Source organism: Caretta caretta, chromosome 15 (genome assembly GCF_965140235.1).
Source record: "Caretta caretta isolate rCarCar2 chromosome 15, rCarCar1.hap1, whole genome shotgun sequence".
NCBI classification, from domain to species: domain Eukaryota; kingdom Metazoa; phylum Chordata; order Testudines; family Cheloniidae; genus Caretta; species Caretta caretta.
The window spans coordinates 24491260-24516937 of NC_134220.1; the positions used below are offsets into that span (position 1 = coordinate 24491260).

The window sequence follows — 25678 nt, forward strand, 5'->3', positions numbered from 1 at the left end:
TTCAGGTTTTTCAGCTATGGCTGTGCTTTCTAATCCTCTTAATTGACTGTATCTACCCTGCCTTGTCCTCTCTACCATCTCCATCTAATCCATTCTTTGGTACTGGATTATTATCCTTTGCCATCTTGCCTCCCCCACCCTATTTCCCTTCCCATCTCAGCACCCAGGCCTTCTCTCTTTCTCTCCATGCATTTTCATTCATTTCTGTAGAGCATCCTCAACAGAGACCTCATATTGGTCTATTTTGCTTTCTATTTCCAGCCTGCTCTTAAAATAACTCCTTTGTTCTGTGAGTGGCTTGTGCATTGATCCAACACCCCCTTTCTTCTGTTGGCTCTTCCCCCCCATTGCATCTTCCATTATCTGTAGCATCCCTATTGGGTGCTTAGCATGACCAGTTGGCTGCTCAGAAGTGTGTGTTTTCTGTTTCCAGTTGTTTAAAAGCATTTCAGTGAGTTTGCCAGGCCACAAGCATCCTGGCACAACAACAGAAGTAACATCATTACATAATCAGGGGTGGGCTGTGCCATAAACTCTCTGCTGATGGGTTTTGCTACTCTAAAGGCCTGTGTGTAATCTGTGTACTATTCCCATTAGTAATGAGCGTCTCTATTAAAAAGCCTTTAATTTTAATTGAATGGAAAAATTCCAAAAAAACCCGCTTGAATTTTCCTGCTCTAATGAATATTGCTGAATTTTAAAAGCCGAGGCTCTCGTTAGCTGTAATAAATGAGACTGGTGTGCCCAAACTTGGCATCGGTTCTGGGACCTGTCTCGGGAACAAAGGCATGCTCCATCGACTTGCCTCGGTTTGGCTCGCTGGCTTTGCTCTGCTTCAGGGAAGCTGGAGCAGAAGACACTCCCAGTCGGAAAACAGAGGAACAGTGTGGTGCAGTGGGAGGGGACTGGTGATTCAGTGCTTTACCTGAAACATGATTTTAAAAGGAGCCTAAGGGAATTAGTGCCTGTTTTATGGGATTTGAGCACCTCCTTCAAAATCTCAGCCTTATTGGCTGGTTTTGTAGGTTGCAGCTAGCACCTTCAGGGAAAACGAAAGAAAACAGAGGCATTTACTTTTGTGGAAGGGTCATGCAGGTAAGCTGGGTGCCAGGCATTTCCTTCAAGGGCCCCTGTGTGGAGGTACTTATTGTTTAGTCTCTAAGGTGCCACAAGTACTCCTTTTCTTTTTGCGAATACACACTAACATGGCTGCAACTCTGAAACCTGTCATTCTCTCCCTGTATCTCCCTTCTCTCTACCCACAAAGAGCTCTTTTGTTATGGAAAGGTGGGTTTGGATTAGCATTGTTTTTTGGTGTAAGGATTGAGATGCACAGGGGCTGCAGCAGGTGCTCTCCCTTGCCAAGATCTATGTCCTATCACACCTAAAAATAGAGCATGTATGATACTGGTATTTTGAAATATAACAAAGTGGAGTGGATTTGGCAGGACTTGAGAGCATCTGACACTGTCCTGTAAGGCGGAGATGCGAGGACATGCTCTACTTCACAAATGTTGGAGAAGGTAATCCAAGGACAAAGCATCAGACTGAGGCCATGTCTACGCTACAAAGTTAAGTTGACATCGAGCTTCCAATTTAAGCAAGTCGATCTTGCGTGTCCACACTACGCTCATTGGGTCGGCGGAGTGCATCCTCACTAGCAAGGCTTGCATCAATGCATGGAGCTCTGTACTGTGGGTAGCTATCCCACAGTGCATGTAGCTGAGTGGAATTTTGCTTTGGGCTTGCAATGCCTTATGGGACCAAAACATTGGCACAGGTGGTTATGGGAACATGGCGTTAGCCTCCCATGATGCACTTACCTCCCTCCCTCTCTGAAATCAATGGCAAACAAACCAAGCCTTTTTTCGTAAGCCTGTGTTACCTGCGCAGAAGCCATAGTACGATAAGCATGGACCCCACTCAGCTATACACTGTTGTGAGCATTAGAAATCCTTCACACCTTATCCTGCAGTATTTACACAGCCAGTACAGGAGCCATTGCACCGAACAATGTGATGCCACGCAAGCAGCCCTGCTGGAAGACACAGAGCGGAGCAATTAGCAAAGTTGCTGGTGGCAGTCACGCATCATCTTGACATAGTTGAGTGCCGTTTCTGGGCCCGGGAATCAAGCACTGACTGGTGGGACCACATTGTTATGCAGCTATGGGATTACGAGCAGTGGCTGCAGAATTTTCGAATGCGTAAGGCCACATTCCAGGAACTGTGTGAAGAGCTTTCCCCAGCCCTGAAGTGCAGCAATATTAAAATGAGAGTTGCTCTGACAGTGGAGAAATGAGAGGCAATAGCTCTGTGGAACCTTGCAACACCAGACTGCTACCGGTCAGTGGGGCATCAGTTTGGAGTCAGTAAATCTACCCTGGGATCTGCTGTGATCTAGGTTTTCAGGGCCATCAACAGACTTCTGCTCAGAAGGGTAGTGACTCTGGGCAAGGTGCAGGACATAGTGGATGGTTTTGCCGCAATGGGGTTTCCTAACTGTGGTGGGGCGATAAATGGAACGCATATCCCTATCTTGGCACCAGACCACCTTGTCAAGAGTACATAAACTGAAAGGGGTACTTCTCAGTGATGTTGCAAGTGCTGGTGGATCACAGGGGCTGTTTCACTGACATCAGTGTGGGATGGTTGGGAAAGGTGCATGATGTGCACATCTTTAGGAACACGGTCTGTTCAGAAAGCTGTAGGCAGGGACTATCTTTCCAGACTGCAAAATTACCATTGGTGATGTTGAAATGCCAGTCGCAATCCTGGGAGACCCAGCCTACCTCTTGCTCCCATGTCTCATGAAGCCGTACACAGGTAGTCTGGACAGCAGTAAGGACCAGTTCAACTATAGGCTGAGCAAGTGCAGAATGGTGGTGGAAGTGTGCCTTTGGATGTTTAAAAGGTCGCTGGCGTTGTTTGCTTACTAGGTTAACCTCAATGAAAGCAATATCCCCATTGTTATTGCTGCCTGTTGTACGCTCCATAATACCTGTGAAACAAAGGGAAAAAAGTTTGTGCTGGGTTGAGGCACATTGCCTGGTGGCCAGTTTTGAGCAGCCAGACACCAGCTCAATAAGAAGAGCGCATTGAGGGGCTCTGGGTCTCCGTGAGGCTTTGAAAACAAGTTTCAGCAATGAGCCAGAGTAGTGTGACACTTATCTTTGTTGTTCCTTACCAAAGTGTCTCCTCAATGTGTTGAATTAATAGTCTTTTTCACCTAAATCCGTTAAGTTTTATTGTGCACACAAACAGAGACAGCAAAGAAAAATAAGCTGATGGGGCAAAAGGGCTGATAACACTGGGGGGGGGGGAGAAACAAGGAAAGCTTATTTACAGATACACTGCAATAATAATGAAGGGTGTGGGAATGGGCACCTTCGGGTCCTTGTACCCTTCCCTGGTGTTGAGTGCAAGAGATACTAAACTTTCCACCCCCTCCCACTGCCTCATAGGACGTTTGATGAAGGAGGATGTAGAACTGGGCGACAATGGCAGCAGGTTCAGCATAGGCTACAGAGGGACTCTAGCATCCAGCTGCCTTTCTTGAACCTCAAGCAGATGCCTCATCGTGTCTGATTGCTCCTTCATAACCCACAGCATCTCTTCCTGGGTGGCATGCTCTTGTTCTCTGCATGCTCTCCTGTCCTCCCTGTCCATGTCCAGGTTCTCGGACAGCGTAATCCTCCATGCTCTGAGCTATGTCTTGTCACTCTCAGAGGCACACATTAACTCCTTGAACATGTCTTCCCAAGTCGTCTTTTTCTGTCTTCTGATCTGGGGAAGTCTCTGTCCTGGTGTGGAGGATGCGCTGATGGACAAGGTTTCAGCTGCAAGGAATGCAAAGCACAAGAGTAGTATTGACAGTTCATACTGTTGCAAGGTTAATTTTTAAAATTAAAAATACACCCCTCCAATACACTTCACTGCAACCCACAACGTAATCACAACCATTGGCTATTGCAAGAGTTGGTTTGCTGCTCTAGCCATGGTGAGTAAGGCCACGGAGGCATGGGCAAGAGGTCTTGTGCTGCTGCTGCTTTTCTGAAGACGTCATTAGAATCACCAGTTGGAACTTGAGAAAAGTCCCCTTTCCCCCAGCAACCTGAATGGTTTTTAAGGACAGACACCAGTGTAAAGCTCCACAGATAGATAGATAGTTTTGTTTTTTACAAAAGCGGCACCGGGTTGAGGGGGAAGGGAGACACAGGAAGCTGCCACCCCCATTCCCCCCCCCCCTTTTATTTTCCCAATGCTGCTTGCAATACATGGTCATCCCTTCCGACCACAATCATGGCACATGTAGGAAAGTCTGGTGGTGTGAGCCAGATTTCATCAATGGGGCGGATTACTTGTTGAATGGTTTGTGGTTTAAGGGCTATCACTGAAAACTTCCCCCCGTGTCCCCTGGGTGACCCTATGCAATATCACTGTCCTGAGGGTAACAGAGGCAGCAAGGGAGATGCTGCAAGCATCTGGGTAGAGACCTGGTCCTTATGCTGCAATGCTGTGTGCTGCAGGGATGCCAGCAGATTTAATACTAGAGTGGCGCAGGAAATTGTCATATCATGGTGGACGAAATAAGGCAGCCCTTCCCAGAAACCTTCTGCAAAGGGTTGCAGTGTACCTCCAGGATAGCTTCCTAGAGATCTCCATGGAGGATTCCTGGGCCATCCCTGTGCACATAAACAGTCTTTTTCGGCGAGCACCCTCTGCGTAGCTGGAGTGGCCATTGATACCCACTACACCTACCTTTTTTTTTTTGTTCAGATTAAACATAAAATATAATAACATGTAACCCCTACAGTTTGATTGGAAATGTGGACTCACCAGAGGTGCCTCTCCCCCACCCCCAGCATCACGCTCCACCGCCAACTAGTCCTGTGAAGGGATGGACTCCAGGGTTGCAAACAGTTCATGGCTGTCGGGGAGAATGGATCCTCCGCTTGCCTGCCTTACCACCTCCACCTCCTCCTCCTTCTCCTCAACAATATCCTCCTCGTTGTTGCTTGGGGCTCCTGGAAGGTATCCACAGAGGGTTTTGGGGCAGTGGTGGGGTCACCGCTGAGAATCGCATGCAGCTCCTCACAAAAGTGGCATGTCTGTGGGGCAGAACCAGAACGACTGTTCGCCTTCCTTGTCTTCTGGTATGCTTGCTGAAGCTCCTTTACTTCTACGCAGCACTGCTGCGTGTCCCTGGTGTCGCCCTTCCCTCTGTGCCTCACGCAATCTTGCAATAGATGTTTGAGTTTCTTCTGCTGGATGGGAGCCTTGCCTGCGCAGTCTCTTCTCCCCCATACAGCAGTAAGATCCACACCTCCTGTGTACTCCATGCTGAAGTGTGTTTGCGGCTTTGAGTCTCCATGATCAGCTGTGCTCGCAAGCTCTCCACGCTGATCAAACAGGGAATGAAAATTCAAAAGTTCCTGGGCCTTTAACAGGGGAGCAGCTGTTTCCTGTGTACTGGCTGATGTGCAGTGGAGTTGAAAGCACTCTCCAGAATGGTCACAGCTGAGCACTGTGGGGGCCAATTCGAATGACTGCAGTGTCTGCACTATCTCTGTGTCGACCCGTGGATGTTGAATCAAGCACTACGCCTCTCGCGGAGGTGGAGTATAGAAGTCAACTTTACAGGTTACTTAGGTTGGTGGAAGGGACTCGGTAGTGTAGACACATACATTATTAGATCGACTTAATGCTGCTTATGTTGACCTAAATTTGTAGTGTAGACCAAGCCTCAGCTGGAAAGGTTTAAAAGGTGTGATGCTGGCTAAAATCCCTGTTTGCTGCTTTCAGCAGTGATACGTGTTGGAAGAGGTGCCACCTTTCATTTTGGAACATAACCATTTCATCATGAATTTGTGTCATGATGGAAAAAAAATTATCTAGTACTTAGAATTGGGACAACTGGCTTCTTTTCTTAAGTGTCTCTAATGTGCTGCATGACCTAGGGTAAGTCCTATTTGTCAGTTTCTCTTAAGTGTTAGCATTGCTGCCAATATATAAACCAGATTTTCTGAATGGAAACTGTGTGCATCTGAGAAGTGGTCCCATATAACCTGCATGCTCTTGAGAGCTGCCTATATTTATTAACTAGTGACAAAAAGAGACATTGGTATGTATTTGGTCTCCTTTAGGATAAAATCCAGACATGGTTCAGCTGAGACTGTCTTGTCCTTAGTAACGTTTATGGACCCCGACTCAGCACTCTTGGCAATGATTTGAAAGACTCCAAAGTGCCCGATGCACTAACTGCGTCCTTGGGAGATTTGAGTTACAACTTGCTGCATGGTATGCTTGCCAAGAGAGAGAAATGGACATGAATACTGACTGTCCCATACACATTCAGCTCATGCTTGCTAAGAGAGAGAAATGGACATGAAAACTGACTGTCCCATACACGTTCAGCTGTAGAGAAAAGGAAATGGGATGAGGTTTTTATTTAATAGGCAAATACGTTGGGAAAACCCCACAGCAATTGTTTATGTTGTCTTATTTCCTAATTTACCTGTTGAGTTAGCCATTGTGTTGTCTCTTAAGGCGAAATCTTAACCTCCCCAGCACTCTTTGAAGTCAAAGGGATTTTTGCATGAATTAAGAGCCAGAATTGTTCCTTGGCATCCCGGGCATAGATTCATAGATATTAAGGTCAGAAGGGACCATTATGATCATCTAGTCTGACCTCCTGCACAGTGCAGGCCACAGAATCTCCCCCACCCACTCCTGCAATAAACCTCTCACTTATGTCTGAGCTATTGAAATCCTCAAATCATGGTTTAAAGACTTCAAGGTGCAGAGAATCCTCCAGCAAGTGACCTGTGCCCCATGCTGCAGAGGAAGGCGAAAAACCCTCAGGACCTCTTCCAGTCTGCCCTGGAGGAAAAGTCACTAAGATTCCTCTGCTGGCAGCTCCCTCCTCTTTTATACTGACTGGTGCTCCAGATGGAGCATTTCTTTTGACCATGCCTGTGGCAATATCATTTGGGGGGAGAGGCAGCCTCTGATAGGCAGTTCATCTTCAAAGCCCTTTATAAACATTGCCCTGTTAATTTGGTGATATCCCATTACACGAGTGGCTCTCAACCTTTCCAGACTACTGTACCCCCTTTCAGGACTCTGATTTGTCTTGCGTACCCCCAAGTTTCACCTCACTTAAAAACTCCTTGCTTACAAAATCAGACGTAGAAGTACAAAAGTGTCACAGCACCTGTTCCTGCTGACTTTCTCATTTTTACCATATAATTATAAGTCAATTGGAATAGAAATCTTGTACTTACAGTTCAGTGTATAATATATAGAGTAGTATAAACAAGTCACTTTATGAAATTTTAGTTTGTACTGACTTTGCTAGTGCTTTTTACGTAGCCTGTTGTAAAACTAGCAACCAGATGAGTTGATGTACCCCCTGGAAGACCTCTGCATTACACCAATGGGGAAGTGAAGTTGGAGAGAGCAAATAAGTTACCAGATCCCTGTTCCTACCCCAAAAGTACTTTATAATAATGATCCACAACACCATGCTTTAGAAGAATAATATTGCAGTGTTTATGTTGATTATGGCAGGGTGTGATATGTGGTGATTTTAAGTAAAGGCACAGAAAAATTAAAAGTCAGTAACCCCTGGGTCCTAGTTCCATGCTTTGGCCACTAGATCATACTGTCACTTAGCTGTCCTAGATCAGGGCTTCTGATCCTCCTTGCTTGCAGCAAGCTCTGGGATCTGTGCATGGTACGGTGCATGGTATTGCTCTGTACTGCGGCAGGGCCCTCCCAGGAGGAAGATGGTGGTATTGCCATTACTAGTTTGTTCTGTTTTGCAAAGGGGGAAGGTAGGCTTCAGCTTTTTTGGCAATTAAATTGGAAAAGGCAGAGTCCAGACCTGGTGTTCTTTTCACTTTCCGTACTCTGCTCTTAGGAGCTACGAATAAAAATACCTACACATTTTTCACTTTTAAAGGTAAACCCCTGCATGTGCCACCTTAGGCATGAAAAAGCATTTATTTTATCCATATCATATGCAGCTTTTGGGCAATCTTGATTTTTAATATTCTACATGTGTGTTTGTAATGTCTAACCCACAAGGCTCTGTTCCTGTTGAATGTTTGTTATGCCCTCTGTGTTACCTTTGTTTGGGTCTTTTTTGCTGTGCAGACAGCCCTAGGTTTATGCCAGCCAGCCTGCTTTTCAATCCAAAGGATTTAGGAGCTACATTACATGTACACATTTTGTATATAATGTTGATGGTCTTCCAAGGAACTTTCATGCATATATTGAATAGAGAGATCTATTATCATTTCATCATGAAGCATTTCTTTGGAAACCCCTCTAAACACACTTCATTGTACCTCAATTATTTCTTCATGCACTAGTCTTTAAAGGAAAACATCAGTCATGATTTTAACCTGTCCAAGATCTGGTTTTGATCACTGGCTGTAGAAGTACAATGACTGCACTAATGACATTACAGGCCGTGGAAGGTCTGACCACAATAAGTTGTGTTCAGCTCGGAAACACAGCCACGTCATTTCATAGTAGGGAGCGCAGATTCCTGTGAAGTGAGCACTCTTGGGCTCTTTAAGAAACAGAGCATTCTATGATCCTTATTTCAGTTCATCTTTGCTTTAAAAAGTTTGAGAACTTAGGGAGCACACATTAATTGAAGGATCTCAAGACTTTTTTTACAAATGTGAATAAATTGGCATCCTCCTTAAGGTGGGTGTGTCTCACTAGCCTCATCTTGTGGATGGATAGACTGAGGCACAGAGTGATTAACTGGTTTACCCAAATGCACATCATGTGTCCGTGGCAGGCCAGGAATATACCCTCAGCGGGGAGCTTGGGGCCGGGCTGGGAACGGAGCCGAGGTGGGGCCAGGGCCGGGAGTGGAGCCGCGGCTGGGCTGCGGTGGGAATGGGCAGTCGGCCGTGGCTGGGCTGGGGCCAGAGCAGAGTTGGGGGGAAAAATGGGGCTGAGGGGCACTCCCTTCCTGCCCCCTGTGGGGGCTGGCCTGGGCCCTGCTGTGCCCCCTGTAGGAGGGTGCAGCCCACGGTTTGGAGGCCACTGATGTAATCAAAGCTGGCTCTTCTTTGCCATGCACTTGCGGCCACAAGGCTGTCCACACATCCCTCCAAATGCAGTGGCGCATGGCCTGCTTATAACGAAAAGGAGTTTAAGTGTCAGAACAGGGGTATAATTCTGCTGATCCTGCCAAACGGGTGCATGTAAATGGATGCAGGAGACTCTTTAGACTGAAGCTGCCCATTGCGCAGCTCTGCAGTCATAGTCCTGTGCCAGACGTGCTGGCAAACTTTGCTTTCCGCTGTTTCTAATCAGAGGTTGTAAATCTATCCCAACCTAAAGCCGTAATGGCTATTGCCGGTCTGCGGTTAAAATGGTCCCTGATGGAGGCTGTCAGTACGGGAGAGAAATACTTTTCGTGTGAGACAATGTCTGCTCCAGGTCAAAATAAGGAGAGACAGCGGTAATCTAATGGTTTGGTCTGAAAGGCTGGGACACCAGCTGCATGGGGGTAATTTGATTTCCCTTTCCATTTTGCTGCCTGTTGGTGTGTGTGACCACGGAGAGCCCAGAACCGTAAGCCACGGTCTTACTCCTTTGCCTCCGCCGGTGGGAGCTGTGCTGGCGCTCAGCTGTCTGTCTGGCCAGCAGACGTGAGACTCTGCCCGCCTTAACATTAACCAGCCCTAGCAATGGGTGAACCCCACTTCCCCCGTTTCCCTTTCTGTGGTGTCCGGTCCCTCTCACCGGATACTCGCAGAAAGTGATGTTTGCTGCTTCCAAAGAGACCGTGTATACATCAGCTTGTTCGGTTAGCTAGGGACTCGCCAGTGTAGCCGCACAGAGCTCTGCTTTAGAGTAAAACTAAGAATAAGTTTATTAACAGAGATTGCGTGATACTAAGCAGAGATCACAGAGACAGGAAAAAGGTTACAGACCAAACAAAACCTCCTTTCTAGTGACCAAAAACTTACTTCTAGCAAGTTATAGCATTGCCTAAAACAGTTTCTCCTGCCCTACAGGCCAAGGGCATCCACCATGCCCAGGCTCAGAGAGCACTGCTCTGTGTTCCCTAAGTGGTTGATGGATCGCCTAGAGTGTCTTTTTGTTCCCCTTCAGGTTTTCCAGCTCCATGGCCTTTGTCTCAAGGGCCAGGAAGACCATCTGGTGGTGCAGATGCTGTTCGTCGCGCCCGCCCCGCTCACTAAACTGCTTCTTCCTCAGCTTGTTAGCTTTGTTACTTTGTTTACGTGATATGTAAATGTACTTGCCCATTGCCCTCTTCAAGCAGGTTAATACCTTTGTCTAGGGCAGAGTTGGTGGATGCATTCCCTCCCAAACACAAAAGCATGACCATGAATTTGCCAAGGTACGTAGTACACACGGTATAGGGAAGTTCAGCGACTATCTTGAGTACTGCAGGAACGTTAGTCAGTGCACAGGCAACCTTGAAATGCTTTTAAAGGTGATCACTAGGGCCCTGTGTTAAAACTTTGCACGCTGCATCATCCCAGTTGGTGCGGAGTTTTAAAGTTGGTTTAAACTCTGATCGGATTGGTAAAAAGTCATCCCATTTCTTTAATACAGGCAGCTGTGATGGCATTGAGCAATCCGCCTGTTGAGCCAGCATAGCTTTGAGTGAAACAGTTGAAGTACTGAAAGCCACTAACGGCACAAGGCTCCCTGAAGCCTGCAATGCAATTGTCTACATTAACTCTTTGGAGGCTGCCAACATAGATGACAGAGTTTGAATCAGTTGCTAGGAGAGGATCTTAAATTTCTATGGAGACTTTCATCCAAACAAGCTTTATGAGCTCCTCTGGGGGTGCATCCTGGCAAGCCCAGTGAAGTCAGTGAGGGTTGTCCAGGTACGAATGGATCAAAACTTGCCCACCAGTATGCACCCATGCATGGAATTCCTTCCGCCTTAGAGGTTGCTGCGTTTCAGTGGTGGGTGAAGGAACCAGCTGTTCAACAGTGCAGCAGGAACATGGCGTATTAGGCTGTGTCTACACTGCCACTTTCAGTGCTGAAACTTTAGTTGTTCAGGGATGTGAAAAAACACCCCGCTGAGGGACAAAAGTTTTAGCGCTGAAAAGCGCCGATATAGACAGCACTTCATTGCTGGGAGTGTGGACCACCCCTTGTTCGGGGTGGGTTTTGCTTTGTTTTTTATTGCCAGGAGAGCTCTCCCCTGGCAATAAAGCATGTCAACACTGCCCACGTCACAGTGCTGCAACGTGGCAGTGTAGACATACCCATAGTTTAGGACAGGGAGTGAAAACTAGTGTGGCATCCAGTTGCAAGAGCAAGCAGAAGTTAGTCAGAATGGAAGTATAAATGAATGACTGCTGCCGTTTGGGTGCTTTAAATTTCCCCCTTGGTCTGCAGGGGCTTTCCTGCCCTCCACGGTCAGTTCCATTGAATAGCATCGAGTTCCTGGATAGTAAAATTTTCTCCTTTTGTGGGGGAGGAGTGGGAATTTAAGGCTCCAGATGCCTTCATAGGACAAGGATTGCAGGTCAACTTTTTCTTCTGTGAATATACCAGGAGACTGGGAGGAGGGAAGGGGACTAGCCTCCTTTGCAGTGAGCTGCAGGTGTGCAGGGGAAGCTGTTCTTTACCAGTTAGGGCAGGGAACTTGGCAGTTGAGACTCCTGGCTTCTCTTCCTGATTCTGCATTTCCGTGGGACCTTGGTAACTTTCTTGGCATGTGTTCTCCCCCTTCTCTCCTGCCCCCCACCGTTACTGTAGAATACACACTTATTAAGGGGGTTGGGAGGATCTCCGAGGACTGCAGATCATTATCATTCATTGCAACGCTCACCTGAACATCTTCCTTTCCCCCCAATCTGGTCATTGCTTGGCCACTGATTCTTGGCAGCAGATTCTTTCTGTGCCTCACAGTTGTGGTGACAGCAGGAATGTCAGGGTGCTTCTAGCCAGCAAGGCAATTTGCTCAGTGCAGCATCCAGCACACTGGTGGTCACTGGCTGTTTTGATGTCAGCCCCAACGGGCATGCCTTTATGAAGAATGCCTGGAAATGGGCAAATAAACGAGGCAGAGGCATTCCTGTGACCGCAGCGTATCTGCCTGCAGCAGATAGCAAAGTGGTTTATTGTCGGGGCCGATCTGCGGTCCCAAGGAGAAAAAGCAACTTCCTTTCTTCTCTCCCCTTCTCCCCACTGCTTTTATTTATTTATTTATTTATATTTTGTGCACGCTATCTGCTGTTTCGGTTGAAACAGACACTGGGTTGGGCATGCGGTGCTCTTGTCTATAGCAGTGGCCGGGAGCAGTTTGAAAGGGGCTGAGTTGCAATTTACAGCACTGTAAATGCTCTGTGCTGGTGACCGGGGTCTATACATCTTGCAATACTCACAAAACCCTAGGCACAAATGGATACCCCAGCTGAGATCTAGGTATCTTCGGGTGTGGGGTTACTATGTGCGGAGATGGGTTGGAATAACACGTTGATTTCTTTTGCACATAAATAAACTGCAGGTCTGCACATAAAGAGTTCACCACTGCAATGGCAATGTTTGCTGAATCCAGGCAGTGGTGGAAATTTATACTTTGTATAATTTAACAGTTAATACGGGAATAATGCTTAATGCCTCTTAAACGGCTGGTAATAGAGGGCAGCATTAAAACATTAGTTACTTTTGAGTTGAAATCCTGACAAAGCGGGGCTTAAAAACCTTTCCAAACAAACCACTTAAAGTGTCTATAAAAATCAACAACTTGTAAATCGCTCTTTGGGGTGGGGGGGAGATTCTCTCACGGGTTGGGTTTTTTTCATTGTGGCTGAAAAAGGAAGTGTAACATCTGAGATTCCGTTCAAGAGGTGGGTGAGTGGAATGCTTGTGAAAATACACCCAGTGCTGGGGTGGATTTCCTGGTATTTGATACTGGTCCCAGTGACTTAGATCAAAGGTGTGTGGTGTTCATGTAATGTTTACATAGCATCATCATTTATGAAGCACCTTAAAAGAGAATAAAAGTCGGCCTTCCTGCAAACACAAATCTGATGAAAGGGAGAGGGGCTGGGGCTGCTCCGGCCAGCAAACGCGGGGTTGAGGCTGCTCCTGGGGTTGGCCAGCCTGGTCCGGGCCTGCGGCTGGGGGTGGTCGGCTGGCGCGGCTTGGGCTGGGGGTTAACGGTTAGGCTGGGTTAACCGGTAAGATTAATGCTTATCACTTAACCGTTCACTATTTTACATCCCTATGGGTAACTACAAATACAACTGGCCCACGGCATATACTGTCTGTGGAGCTTGAAATCCTAGATTTTGAAATGGATGATCGGGATGGTGCTAGAGTGGAGGCAGTGAAAGAAGTGAGTGAGGTTTTAATGGGGGATTTGAAGGCTGAGTGTGAGGATGGACTTGAGAGGTGGGAATAATGATGTCCTCTTGTCCGTCTCCCAACGGCTCATGAGCAAAGCATGTTCTCCAGCGTTTTCCCAGTCAAGTTTGAAATGACTCAAAGGGTTCTCACCAGTTCCCCATAGACTCTCTTCTTGACAGCTCAGTCTCCATTTTCAGTTCCTTTCAGCCCATTTACACCTATTTTACAGTGGCTGCCTCCTACTCAGAGTGAAGTAGTTACCACTTCAGTCTCCACCAGTGGGAGCAGGTCACCTCCCACCCGTACTTGGATGTTTTGAGACGTAGGCCCTGATCCATGCAGGCAGAATGTTGTTATAGGCAGTGGAACCCAAGCAAGCTGACTGCATGGGTCCATTTGCAGGATCAGAGTTGTACCGTGTTAAGATTTTGTCAGGTGCTGCGTACCACAGTGATGTGCTCAGTAGAAATGCCTATGGATAAATCAATAAAAATAAACTCTTATTTGGGCTTTCTTACGGTTGGAATGTTCCTTCGTTAAAGGAACAAGGCAGTCATGAAAAGTCCTTTTAAGAAAATATAAGGCAGTGAGGTTTTAGAAACCATTTGTGGCTTGACTTTGTTGTTTAGCTGGACTGTGGTTTGAGCAAGTTTTAATCTTCTGCTTTCCTGTTTCCTTGCACTTGTAGGGTGACGTGGCCAACAGGCGCATAATGAAGAGGAGCTTTTGGATTTCCTAGTTCTTTGAGACCAAGATTCAAAGGAGAAGAACCTCCCATCTGCTTCTTTGCCATGTCTGGATCTACTCAGCCCGTGACACAGAACTGGCGAGCCACCGAGCCGCGCTATCCCCCTCACGCCATGTCCTATCCAGTTCAGATCAGTCGGACACATCCGGTAAGGCAGACCTCTCACTTCCCTCGGGACGGGTGTAGGATTGCGTGGCCCTGTTGTAAGGGACAGTGATTTGGATTTAATGGCTTCCGCTGAGGTGGGGTGTCGAAGCGAATCGAAGCACACTTCCCTCTTTCCTAATGGGATTTCTTCTTGCCTCTCTCATCTGTTCTCTCTCTTCTCCATCCTCAGGATGGCTATAACTTCTCCCCCTCTCCAACCTACTTGGCCACCTGCCTCAGTGCTGCTCAGGGCTCCAATTCATGGCTGTATTCTCAGAAGCTTGGTGGGTCGTTTGTTGTCCCGGAGAGAACACAATTGGTTAAAGGAACACGAGCAGGCGTTGGGAGTGGAGGGGAAGTGCGGTTAACCACATGTGTGGAGTTCAAGGACTCTGCCTCTGTCCCTTTCTGGCTCGGCTTTTACAATGTGTGCTGAATCATGAGGTGGCTGGCATCCTTCCACGAATGCCAACGTATCGCTTCCCAGCAAGCCTGACCCTCCGCACTCATGTTTGTTTGAGAACTCTTGTGATTTCCTCCAGGGCAGGCAGGCAGCCGTGCCAAGGGGACTTCCATCTAATGAACCTACTGTTTGCTTTTCAGTCAGGTAGCCGAGACCCCTCTCTTTGTAGGGCTTCTGGCTTGGGGAGGATGCTGCGTATTGTGTTGGTGAAAGAGAGGGGAATCCGTGCTCTTTTTTTAATACAGCCTCCCCGCAGCTCTTAGGTTTTTCTCGTCTCCTGTAGATGAAAGGCCTTGTCTTCTGTTAGACTGGGAAATACGCTGAGGCAAGGAATGTACTCAAGGATCAAAGTCTGGACTCCTGGCTCTGAGTCCCTCCTGCTCTAACCACTAGACTGCACTACTCAATCAGTCCAAAACTCTCATGGGGCACACCGGAGGATTGGAAAGTCATTTGGGATAGCCACGTCTGACACAGAGGGAAGCAGGCTGGGTTTTTGGGCGTGGGAGAATCTAGGCTATGTCCTGAAGAAGCCGTTTGCATGTGAATCAGTTGTCTTTTCTTAGTGGTGTTTGCTGGCAAAGCTGTTTTTCCTAATCCTATTATCCAGAAGCCATGCAAGACAGCGCTTCTATTTGATGACCCAGAGCTAGGAAGGGTAAACCCATCCAAATCCCGCTGCTCTGTACTGTCACCCCTACCCCAGCTCACTCCTTCTGGATCTTCAAATGTTTGAGATTTAAGATCGAAATGGAAAAGACTTTCCGTAGTGGAACAGCTTCCATCGGCACAAGTTGCTTGAACGAATCTTATTAGGTGTCGGAGCATAGAGTATACTTGTCAGGCTGCTCTTTGGAGCCAGCCCCTTGGTGAGTCATAGCAAGTGGACCACAGTTACGAAGGCGTTTATAGCGTGTTTTAGTGTAGGCGGGCTGAGGTGACCTTGTTTCAGGGTTAGCTTTGTAACAAGGAATCCTATTGAACTGCCCTGACTGCAAAGCCTCCAAATCCAGGAAATGTCGATGTGAGGCTGAAAGTTTTGTTCTTCTCCCACTCTGCTGCTCTTCAGGAGCACAGCACCCATGGGAGTGTCTGGGAAAGGGTCGGGGTCGGGAAAGCTCTGCGGTAGAAAGCCAAGTAAGGTGAGGGGAAGGGATGGGCTTTCGGCTCCGTTTCTTTGCTTGTACGGGGTTGCTTGGGGCCTTTCTTCTGCCCTCTTTTACATTCCACAAGGAGGCTTTTCGTCTTTGGTAACCGAGACACACGTGTGAGTCTCGACATGGTTCTCCCTTCCGCGCCTGCTGTGTGGGGGCACGAGAGGGGCTCGGCGCTCTCATCTCTCTGCTGGCCTCTGGCAAGTATCCTAGGCCTTGATGAGCTGGCGCTCTTAGCCTTCCAGCTCAGCTCCCACCCTCCTCAAATACTTGTGTGTATTCCTCCACGGCTTGGTAGCAGCATCCTAATGTCAAGTCTCACTGTTGCTGGGGGAGAGCAGGAGAAGGGAAACCCTCTTGGTGGGTGGGGTCCCCCCCCCGCAGTCTCACCTCAGTCCTCAGGGGAATTTTGGGTCCTGCTCGTTGGGCGGCTTCCTGTCCGTTTGCTTTTCTTACGGGGGGTGGTCATTAGCCTGTCGAGCAGGCTTTGGAGCCCTTCTGCCCAGGCTGCAGCTCTGTATCCTAACCTTTGCTGGTCAGCCGATTAGCCACAGATGGGGGAAGGAGCTATTTTGTCGCTGGACCCCTTATTGGCTGTGGCAGCATGCAGCTTATACACCCCAGTGCAGCGCGGTTTCACAAGGATGCCATGTGCAGTTGAGTGAAGGGGCAAATTCTGTCCTGATCAGAAACTAGACATAGGGGTGGAGGCTGGAGGGGATGGGGGCGCGGAGAAACACACCGGGTTTGCAATCATTTCAGAGCCTTTAAAGAGAGTCCACTTTGAGTGTGACCCCAGAAATGAGTGAATGCTCAGGGCCGTGGGCTTGACTTCTTATATCTTCCAAACCAGCTTTGCTTTTCCTTTTGTGGCACCATCTAATAAAGTGAAACCAACCAGTTGTGTTGGATGCAAGTTGAAACATGAGTGCTAGATTTTTTTTTTCCAGCCTGCCCTTCCTCGCTGGCTGGCATGAATGCTGTTTTTATTCTGCTGAGTTAAGGTTGGAGCGGTTTGCTGGCTCAGCTTCTAAAGGCTATTTTTACAGCCACATTAAATCTTCCAGAGTTATGTGATACTGCTGAGGTGTTTAGGAGCTGGAGAGGCCTTGTTTGAGGCTGCAGATGGGAACCCAAAAGGATCATTTCCTACTTAGTGAATACAGAGGAGTCTTTCCCCCTCTTCCCACCCACGCAGTCTCCGCCATGGCCTTGTCAAAGCTACCTTGTCTCCCTTAACAAGGTGGAGGGTGGGGCATTTCTCAGAAACCTCTTCCTGTGTGATCTCCTTGTGCTCTGTTTGCAAATGTACATCTCTCACTTGGCAGAGCTGTCACCTGGCACCTGACCATGGCAGTAGGGACAGAGCTCATCTCTGGTTAGGACTATTTGGGAGGGAAGATGCAGTTGTTTGCTTTGAAGTTGCCTGCAGTGTGGTATTAACCCCAGCGTGGCGCTTGCTTGCATGGCTTGGCCAGGTCACTTTTGTCATGGGCTGTCTGTCTAGTAAGAGCTAGTTTGGAAGGAGATGGCGGAGGAACAAACCTGCCCCGGTGCTAATAAGTGTCTGCTTTTAATGATATTTTGATTCAGGTTTGCTACATCCTCTGACATATTTTGCAAGAATAGGGTCCTAACCCTAGGTAAATTCATGACTACTTAGGCTGTCTGCAGGATATTTTTGATTACATTGGTAGGGACTGTTCGGTTCTTAAGTTTGTACGGTGTTTAGCACTACGGTGCTTGGATGTCTAGCTGTGACCATAATACAAGTAAATCCATAGCTTTGTCTGTCAGTGGTCCTGCATTCACATGCCTTGACCCCCATATCTGCTGTTGAAAAGAGCCTTGTAGAAACGGGGGGCAGGGAGGTTCAGAAATTAGCCTTAAAATGGTTTCGGGCTCAGAGAAACTTCCAGAGGAAGAGAGATGTGTTTAAAGATGAGACAAATAAGAGGGGACGTGATAAAAGCATGCCAAACAATGGGTGGTATAGAGAAGGTAAATTGGGCACTTCTATTTACCTTTCTCATGATGCAAAAACAAGGGCACAAAAACAGAAAGGCAGAGAACTTCAAATTAATAAAAGGTTACATGTTTTATGGATATCTTTGCCACAAGGTATCATTAAGACCATGAGTTCAGAATTTGAAAGAGGACTGGACATTTTATATGTCTAATGAGAACGTGCAGAGTTCCTTTAGTAAGGGTTTAAGAAAAAGGAATGGCCCCCTGCCTGCCAACCCTCCCCCCCCAAATTTGGAAGGGACATAAATCCTCATGCTTAGGAGTATAAACTAACCTCTAATATGTGGGGTTAAGAAGAAATTTCCTATATAGGTAGGTAGGTTATTTTATCATCGCCCAATTCAGAGGTTTTTTCAACTTCCTGGGAAGTATCTGGGACTGGCCAATGTCAGAGAGACAGGATGCTAGTGAACCCACTGGTCTGGTACGTTATACCATCCCTGTATAGCTCATTTTTGCTTTATTTAAAATAAATGACATGCGATCTCTGTAGAAGTGTGGGTGTTCTTAATGGGAAAGGCAAAAGCCTTTCCTTTTTTAAAGCCAAATTCAGCAATGGTGTTTATCTGAAAACAGCTGTATGAACGGTTCCTCCCTTTGCTCCCAAGTGCACTGAATCATTGTGGACCAAGCAAAAGGGGACAGCAGATCATTTTCCACATTAATGAGTAGCTGGAGCAGCATAATATGTGGATGTCTTGTCAATTGCTGTCTTGCCAGCTCTTGGAGGGAGGGATTGCTTATTGAATGTTCTGTGACCTTTAGCTAAAGGTGAAAATGCATATTACTTGTATGCTTGACCGTGTAATGTGTCGGGAGCTCCTGCTCTCTCGAAGGAAACCTTAGCTTGAGGGGTTTTCATTTTCTGTCAACCCACAGATATTTTCTGTAAACAGATCAATTAGAACATAGAATGGCCCTGCTGAGTCAGACCAAAAGGCTGCCTAGCCCAGTATCCTGTCTTCTGACAGTGGCTGGTGCCAGATGCTTCAGAGGGAGTGAACAGAAGAAGGCAATTTGAGTGGTCCGTCCACTGTCATCCAGTCCCAGCTTCTGGCAAATTTCCTTTCCTAGCTTTGCCTCCATCCCTAGCTGTAAAGCCCCAAGTAATCTATAGGCAATGGGGTGGGAAGGGTTCCCCCCATCCATGTATCCAATTTCCTGTGGTGTCCTCCTTAATCGTCATAATTTACCTGCTCATGCCGTGCGGTTTCATAGCTATAGGAATGACTATGACATGAGCAGGAGTGGGGGAACCTGCATGGTAGGACTAGCAAAGGGGAGGTTTAGGCATTCTGAGAGACATGGTCTGTTGTTGCAGGCATCAGCAGGAAATATCAAGGGGCCCCAGCGTTGCGCATTGGTTTACTTTATGGAGATTTTAACTTTGTGTGTTGCGAGCACTAAATTCCCCCGCACAGAGTCGCTAGTTGAAGAGTAAAAGAATGAAATCTCCTCTCCACAGAACAGGTGGCTCACTATGAGCTTCCCACACGCTGCCCTGCAAACGATCCTTTCTCTGGAGGGACCACTTCTGTTGAGACTCAATTTTATGAGGGAGACTTCAGCTAGTCATGTTTGGAACCACTGAGCTTAAATTTTCAAACAAGCACCTCTGTGCTTCTTCATGCTGCCTCTTACGCTTGGGAGGAGCTCCCCATAAACATCCACAAAGCTACTTTGTTGTCCTCCTTTGGATTTCTCCTTAACTCTCCTTTGCCATGTGATGCCTACAAAACTTGGCAATAGTTAGGCTTCTGGTGTGCTGAGAACACAGCCTATCATGCTGACCAACAGCATCTTGTTTCCTTGTGCTCCCCCGTCTGTCTGTCTCAGTCTGTTGTTTTACACTTAGATTGTGAGCTCTTTTTGATCTGTGTTTGTATAGTGCCTAGCACAATCGGGGTCCTGATCCATCGTTGGGGCCCCAGGCACCACCCTAAACCAATAATAAATAATGCTTATATGGGCTTGATTTTGCACCTAGCAAAGTCAGTGGCAAAACTCCTGTTGACTTCAGTAAGTGCAGGATCTGGTCCATGACTCTCTGCTCAGCGGCTAAGCACATCATGTCTCTACCTCTGGCCGAAGCTCACCCTTTGTGAGGCTAGCGTTCTAGAACCACAGTGCTGTATCTCTAGTGAAATAGCTCATTAGCTTCTGAATCAAAAACTCCCTTGCTACAAGTGCCTGTTCCTTAGGGTCTGAGACCATCCTATTTTGGGGAAAGTTCCATGGCCTGTGTTATACAGGAGGTCTGATTAGATGATCACTATGGTCCCTCCTGGCCGTGGCATCTATGAATCTATCCCAGAGATGTCCCTTAGACACGGCGCTCATTCAGCGCTGACCTGCCAGTTTAGCAGGCTGTTGGAGGTCACCTTCACACCCAATCAAGCAAAATCAAGGGGATTGGTAAGTATATGCCAGCATGTTGATATAAATTGTTGGAGAGGATCAGAGAAGTTAAATGGGGAATTAATCATTGCAGTCTCCACCTAACGGCTTCCCTGCTGAAGAGGAATATAATGTAACAAATCAAAAAGTCTGCAGGTTGGCCTATGCACACCTTTGTCCGAAATAACAAACTTGGTTGTAAGTCTCTCTGCTAGCTATTTTGGTGCCAGTCTGAGTGTGTACACTCTTACTTTGGATTACAAGCGCCCTATTTTGATTTAAGAAGTTGTTGCAATTTATTTTATTAGTATTTTTTTACTGATTTCAAGTTAAATCACAATAGTACGCTCAAAATCTGAAATAAGTGTCCACACCCAGAATTGCACTAAAATAGCTAAGGATGCGAATTACAAGTTGTTGCTTCAGTGTGTGTCAAACCTGCCGTAAAGGAAAGTGTTTGGCCATGATGATGTAGTTGGTCCGTCAGCATTTTGTTACTTGCTCAGACACTGAAACACAGCTGGGGAAGTCGTGAGCCCTTCTGGTTCTTCCATTGGCTTTGAGCTTCCAGACTGAAATGTCTGTTAGCATGGATCAGAAAAGAAATGGTTCATCTCAAGTGTTAATTTCATCTGCATTAATAAAGGCAGTTATAATACATTACTGTACAACCAATCTAAACAGAACGGTTTGTTTTGGTATGTATCCTTCATTGTCGTTGGCAAATCCATCAGCACAATCTTGATCAGTCTGACTCTCATTAATCCTTAAGGGAGGCTGTATTTAGATAATCTGCTTCATAAACTGGCTCATGTGGTAGCAATATCTCCTTAGAGCAGGGTTAATCAACAGGCAGACCACAGGCCAAATCCGGACCGCCAGACGCGTTTGAATGGACCCCCAAATCTTTTTATTTACTTGTTATAATATTTTTTATTATTATTTTCTCTGGAGTCTGGACTTGACTATACCATGACCAAGAAATTTGGACCATGACAAAAAATAATCAATTATCCCTGCCTTAAAGTATTTCTATATCAGATCTCCTAAGCTAGGCAGGGTCAGCCTGAGAGTCATTCAAATGTTGTAGTGGGTGACATAGCAGGGGGTGGTGCTCAGAGTTAATACTGAATCAGTGCCCTAACGAGAGGTTATAAGGACATAATGATGCTGGAGGTTCTCTTCACTGGGGAGGCATAAACCTGTGAGGTCCTGACCACTCGTGATCATTAAAGATCCCCTGGCACTTCTCCCAACAGCAAGGGTGTTAATCTTGGAGTCCCGACCAAAATCCAGCTCGGGTAATTGTTCTTCCTACCTGAAGTTCTCCCAGTAGTTTTGAACTGGGCAAGCCTATCCTGAAAAACTGTCACATCGGGATGTATGTTGCCAGTGGGGCAGGGTTGCTATAGATGGCTACATTTTAGAGGTGGGTGACATGATCCATATATAAAAATCGCTTTGAGATGAGTCCGTATGAATAGTGCTTTATGCATGATAAATGTAAGGTGCTATTGATATTACTGATTCCTGGAGAGGCAGTGAATAATTTTACCTCTAGAACCACAATGCTTGCCTGTGTTAATTTATACTGAAGACATTAGAGCGTCAAACACCAGCCTGCCCTGGTGTTGCTCAAAGCTCCCTCCTCCCCATCCCAGCAATCCCCAAAAGCAAAGAGATTCCTAGTACCAGCTGCACAGCAGTGTTGGAGTCTGTTCGGATTTCACACGAGATATTGTCAGCTGTCAGAGCACTGTCCGTGATCCCGTGCCTGGCGTTTTATTGGCCTCTGAAGAGTGATTTGATTTTTTTTTGTGTTTTTTTTTTTTTTTAAACCAAAACCATGGAACTGATATGGCAACTTTGATTCAGCTGCTTACTAACGAACTCAAATCATCTCTCTGGAAAAGTGGCTTTATATTTCTGATGACACCTTATGTGAGCTCTGAACTGTACAGTGATGGCTTGATTTAATTGATTTGTGTTTTGGGTTTGGGTAGCTTGAAAGCAAAGCCAGAAGACCCCCTGATTCCCAGCTCTGGATTCTGTCTCCTTGCCAGGAAAGGCTTAGCTTCCAACACTCGGGATTCACAATGCATTTTCCCTGGTACCTTTTTTTAAAAGCAGATGGAGCTGTGGCAGATTTCCACTTCTGCTTCTGAGCCAGGAATCTACACTTCAGTGGGGCTTTTGAATTTGATTTGTAAACCTGTGGGATGCTTCCTTGCATTTAAAAACATCACATGGGTTAATCACAAGAACACAATAAATCTATACAAGGGAATAATACCTTGTAATGAAGACTTTCAACTGACCCTGTTGGAGCTCTGAATATCACCTGTTTCCCCTCCTCTTCCTTGTGTTCCATCATAATAGAACCCTTGGTACAGCCATCATCAGTGGTGACTGGCTGGGATTCTTATTGGAGCTCTTCCGCCACGTTCCTTAATTGGCTAAAGGAATTTCCATTGAGTTGAATGTCACTCTTCTCCCAGCCAAGATTGTGACTGCCATACTCTGTCATCCCAGAAATCCAGTGTGGCAGTGGAGCCCAGGGTCCTACCTGTTAGCGCTTTACTCGTAAGCCAGGAGATGTGGTGCTTTTTGGCTTAAGTACACCAGGAGCTTCAGTTTGCTGTGAAGACTGCCCGATGGCTGGCTCTATCAACGTGGTGCCGGACAATGAAAACTCCAAATGATAAGCATGCAGCATCACAGAGGAAAATGACTTCATTCGTTGTGTTTGGAAGGCAAAGCCATCAAACAGCTCTGAGACCGCGATTTGGGGAAGAGAAGAAAGTGTGAGAATGGATGGAAATTCTCTGAAAGAGGACTATGGAGTTATGTAACACTGCATATGTGCAGAATATAGATCAAAGCATGGACCTTGCTCTGAAGAGCTTGCAGTGGAAGATGAGCAAGGTAGAAGCACGGTCTTGTGGTTGAGGCACCGACCTAGGATTCAGGAGATCTGAACATCAATGGGACATAGGCTCCTAAGTACCCAAGTCACTTTTAAAATGGGGTTTAACCCCATGAATCTCTCAGGTGCTTTGGAAAATATTACCCTTAATACCTCTGGTTCTCCTTTCCCGGGATAGTAATCCTTCCTTTCTCCACTATTTGTCCAGTCTATGTAGATGGGCCGTGTGTGTATGTAAATGATGCCAACACAATGGAGATCTTGGCTGGGGCCTCTAGAATGGAAATAATAGGTGGTAATATAAAGACCAGTGATGGGACAATGGCACAGATAAAGGAGCCATGGGGAGGATCTCTAAAGAAAATGGGTAGGAAGGCTTCCTGGAAGAAACGAGTGTAAGGAAGAGAGGATTGGGGGTTTCTTGGCAGACAAGACTAAGGACCTGGTTCCAAGCATACAGATAGCATGCTAGAAAGCCCGGAGCTGAGAGGAGGAGGAGGTGATAAGTGGGAAAAGTAGGAGTGAGATGGGGAGTCAGAAATCTAGAGCAGAGGTGCTTAAATTGCAGAAGAGATTTGGAGAGGGCAAGATTAGATGAGGTCTCGAAGGTGAGGTGAGGAGCTTGGGTACATTAAAGGAATGGGATTCAAGGGTGTGGTGGCGGCTTGAGAGTTGTGGTTAGCATGTGACCACAAGTGATTCTGGAAAGCTGAGTTCCAAGCCTTGGCGGGAATTTACAGGATGATTCCGGTGGACAAGAGATGGAAATCCCCAGCAAAAGGCTCTGTTTTAATTGTGGCTGGGTATGACTCAGGGATGGGGAAGGGAGCACAGGGTCCGGCAGTGCTCTGACATTTCTGTTGGAGAAGCTCCAAAGAAGCGAACTCCTAAATTTTTCTCTTTTGCAGACACCTTTGGTTGTGTCTGCCATCTGCCTGAGGACTGGCTGCTCAAATCTGGCAGCAGGTGTCAGAGTGGCTGCGGCTAGTTACAAGGACCCACTGGTCAGATGACTGCGAAGTCAGAAAAACAGAGTGCTATTCCCCGTGACATTGGTTCTTTTCAGTGAATGGCATATTTGGCATGGCCAGGAAAAACACCACCAAAATTCACAGCTCACTGGGAGAAAAAATAAGTTAAGAAGGATGTGCTGCTCTGCAGCTGGTCCATACGCTGCTCTAGATGGCAACAAAAAGCAATGCCTTTCCAAGAGCAGGCCACGTGGAGTGTGGTCACCTTCCGAAACAAAGGGCCAAGCCAGCAGTGTTTGGGAGATTGATGGCCCGGAGACTCTACTGGAACAATAAGGATGTTGTCTGAAGCACATGTTTCATCCCTGTAGACAAGATAACACTGTGTTAATTCAACCAAGTTTTTATTCCTAACCTTATCTCAAACAACATACTTGATTATGGAGGAGGAGTTGTTGTTGCAAGAAAAATAAAGCATCTCTAATCTTCCTGTTGGATATTCAAATGGCTGGAGGGCGGGTGGTGCTGGGTTGGGTTGACTTGTTTGATCAATAGTTTCCTTTTGTTTCTGCGTAATCAGTTGCAGATGTTTTCTCATGGGGGGGGCAGAAAAGTGAATCGTTACAGAAGAAGCCAGCTGAGTCTAGCTACATAGCAACTCCAGTGTGGACTGCCTTTATCAAGGCAACAGATTGCCCCTAACTCACTGCAGAAAGACATCCACAGACATCATCTCTCTTGATTAGAGTGAAAAGTTACAGGTGATAAGGCGAGCCCAGTCATAGTGTGAGCCACTAAGTGATTTATTCATAGAATGAATCTTCAAGCTCTTCTGTACTGGAGAATGTTTTCAATTCCCTTTTTCCCTCTCCCAGCTGTAACTGAAAGGATACTATCAAGTTGTTCATTCCTGAACTTGACCTAAATAGTAACCTTTGGATGCAGTAAGAAAAGGAGTACTGGTGGCACCTTAGAGACTAACCAATTTAGTTGAGCATATATGGATGCAGTGTGTGTCTACACAATTTCCAGACCTGCATATGGCTGGCAGCCTGATGGGGTAAGAGAGCTTGATGGGGAATGCCACATTAAATACTTCCTTTTGGTCGTAAAATATTGGTGGGGTTTTTTTTTAAATTTATTTTAAAGCTATTATTGATGTAGAAACTTGGAGTGATCATGTTTTGGTCCTTGTGTTTCCTCTGCTTGCTGAATGGCAGCTGGTAGTGAGCAAATAGCATGCCAAGAGCTCTGCTAACATGGGTGATACTGGTGCACAAACAAGGAATGAAATCGCCAATGAGCCATGCTTACCTTTGGAGCTACATTAGAAGGATGGGAAAATGACTCAATGGGTCACAGAGTAGCAGCCGTGTTAGTCTGTATCCACAAAAAGAAAAGGAGGACTTGTGGCACCTTAGAGACTAAAATTTATTTGAGCATAAGCTTTCGTGAGCTACAGCTCACT

At 46.6% G+C, this 25678-nt stretch overlaps 1 protein-coding gene across 10 annotated transcripts in view; it reads left to right on the plus strand.

Annotated features, from left to right (window-relative positions):
* NCOR2 (nuclear receptor corepressor 2) overlaps nt 1-25678 on the plus strand; it is a 404021-nt gene that overhangs the window by 93833 nt on the left and 284510 nt on the right. For all 10 annotated transcript variants that reach the window (XM_048821124.2, XM_048821129.2, XM_048821126.2 and 7 more), the window contains exon 2: nt 14065-14272. In XM_048821124.2, coding sequence (XP_048677081.2) covers nt 14168-14272 — 105 coding nt within the window. In that variant the 5' untranslated portion in view covers nt 14065-14167. The remainder of the gene's footprint in view (nt 1-14064; nt 14273-25678) is intronic.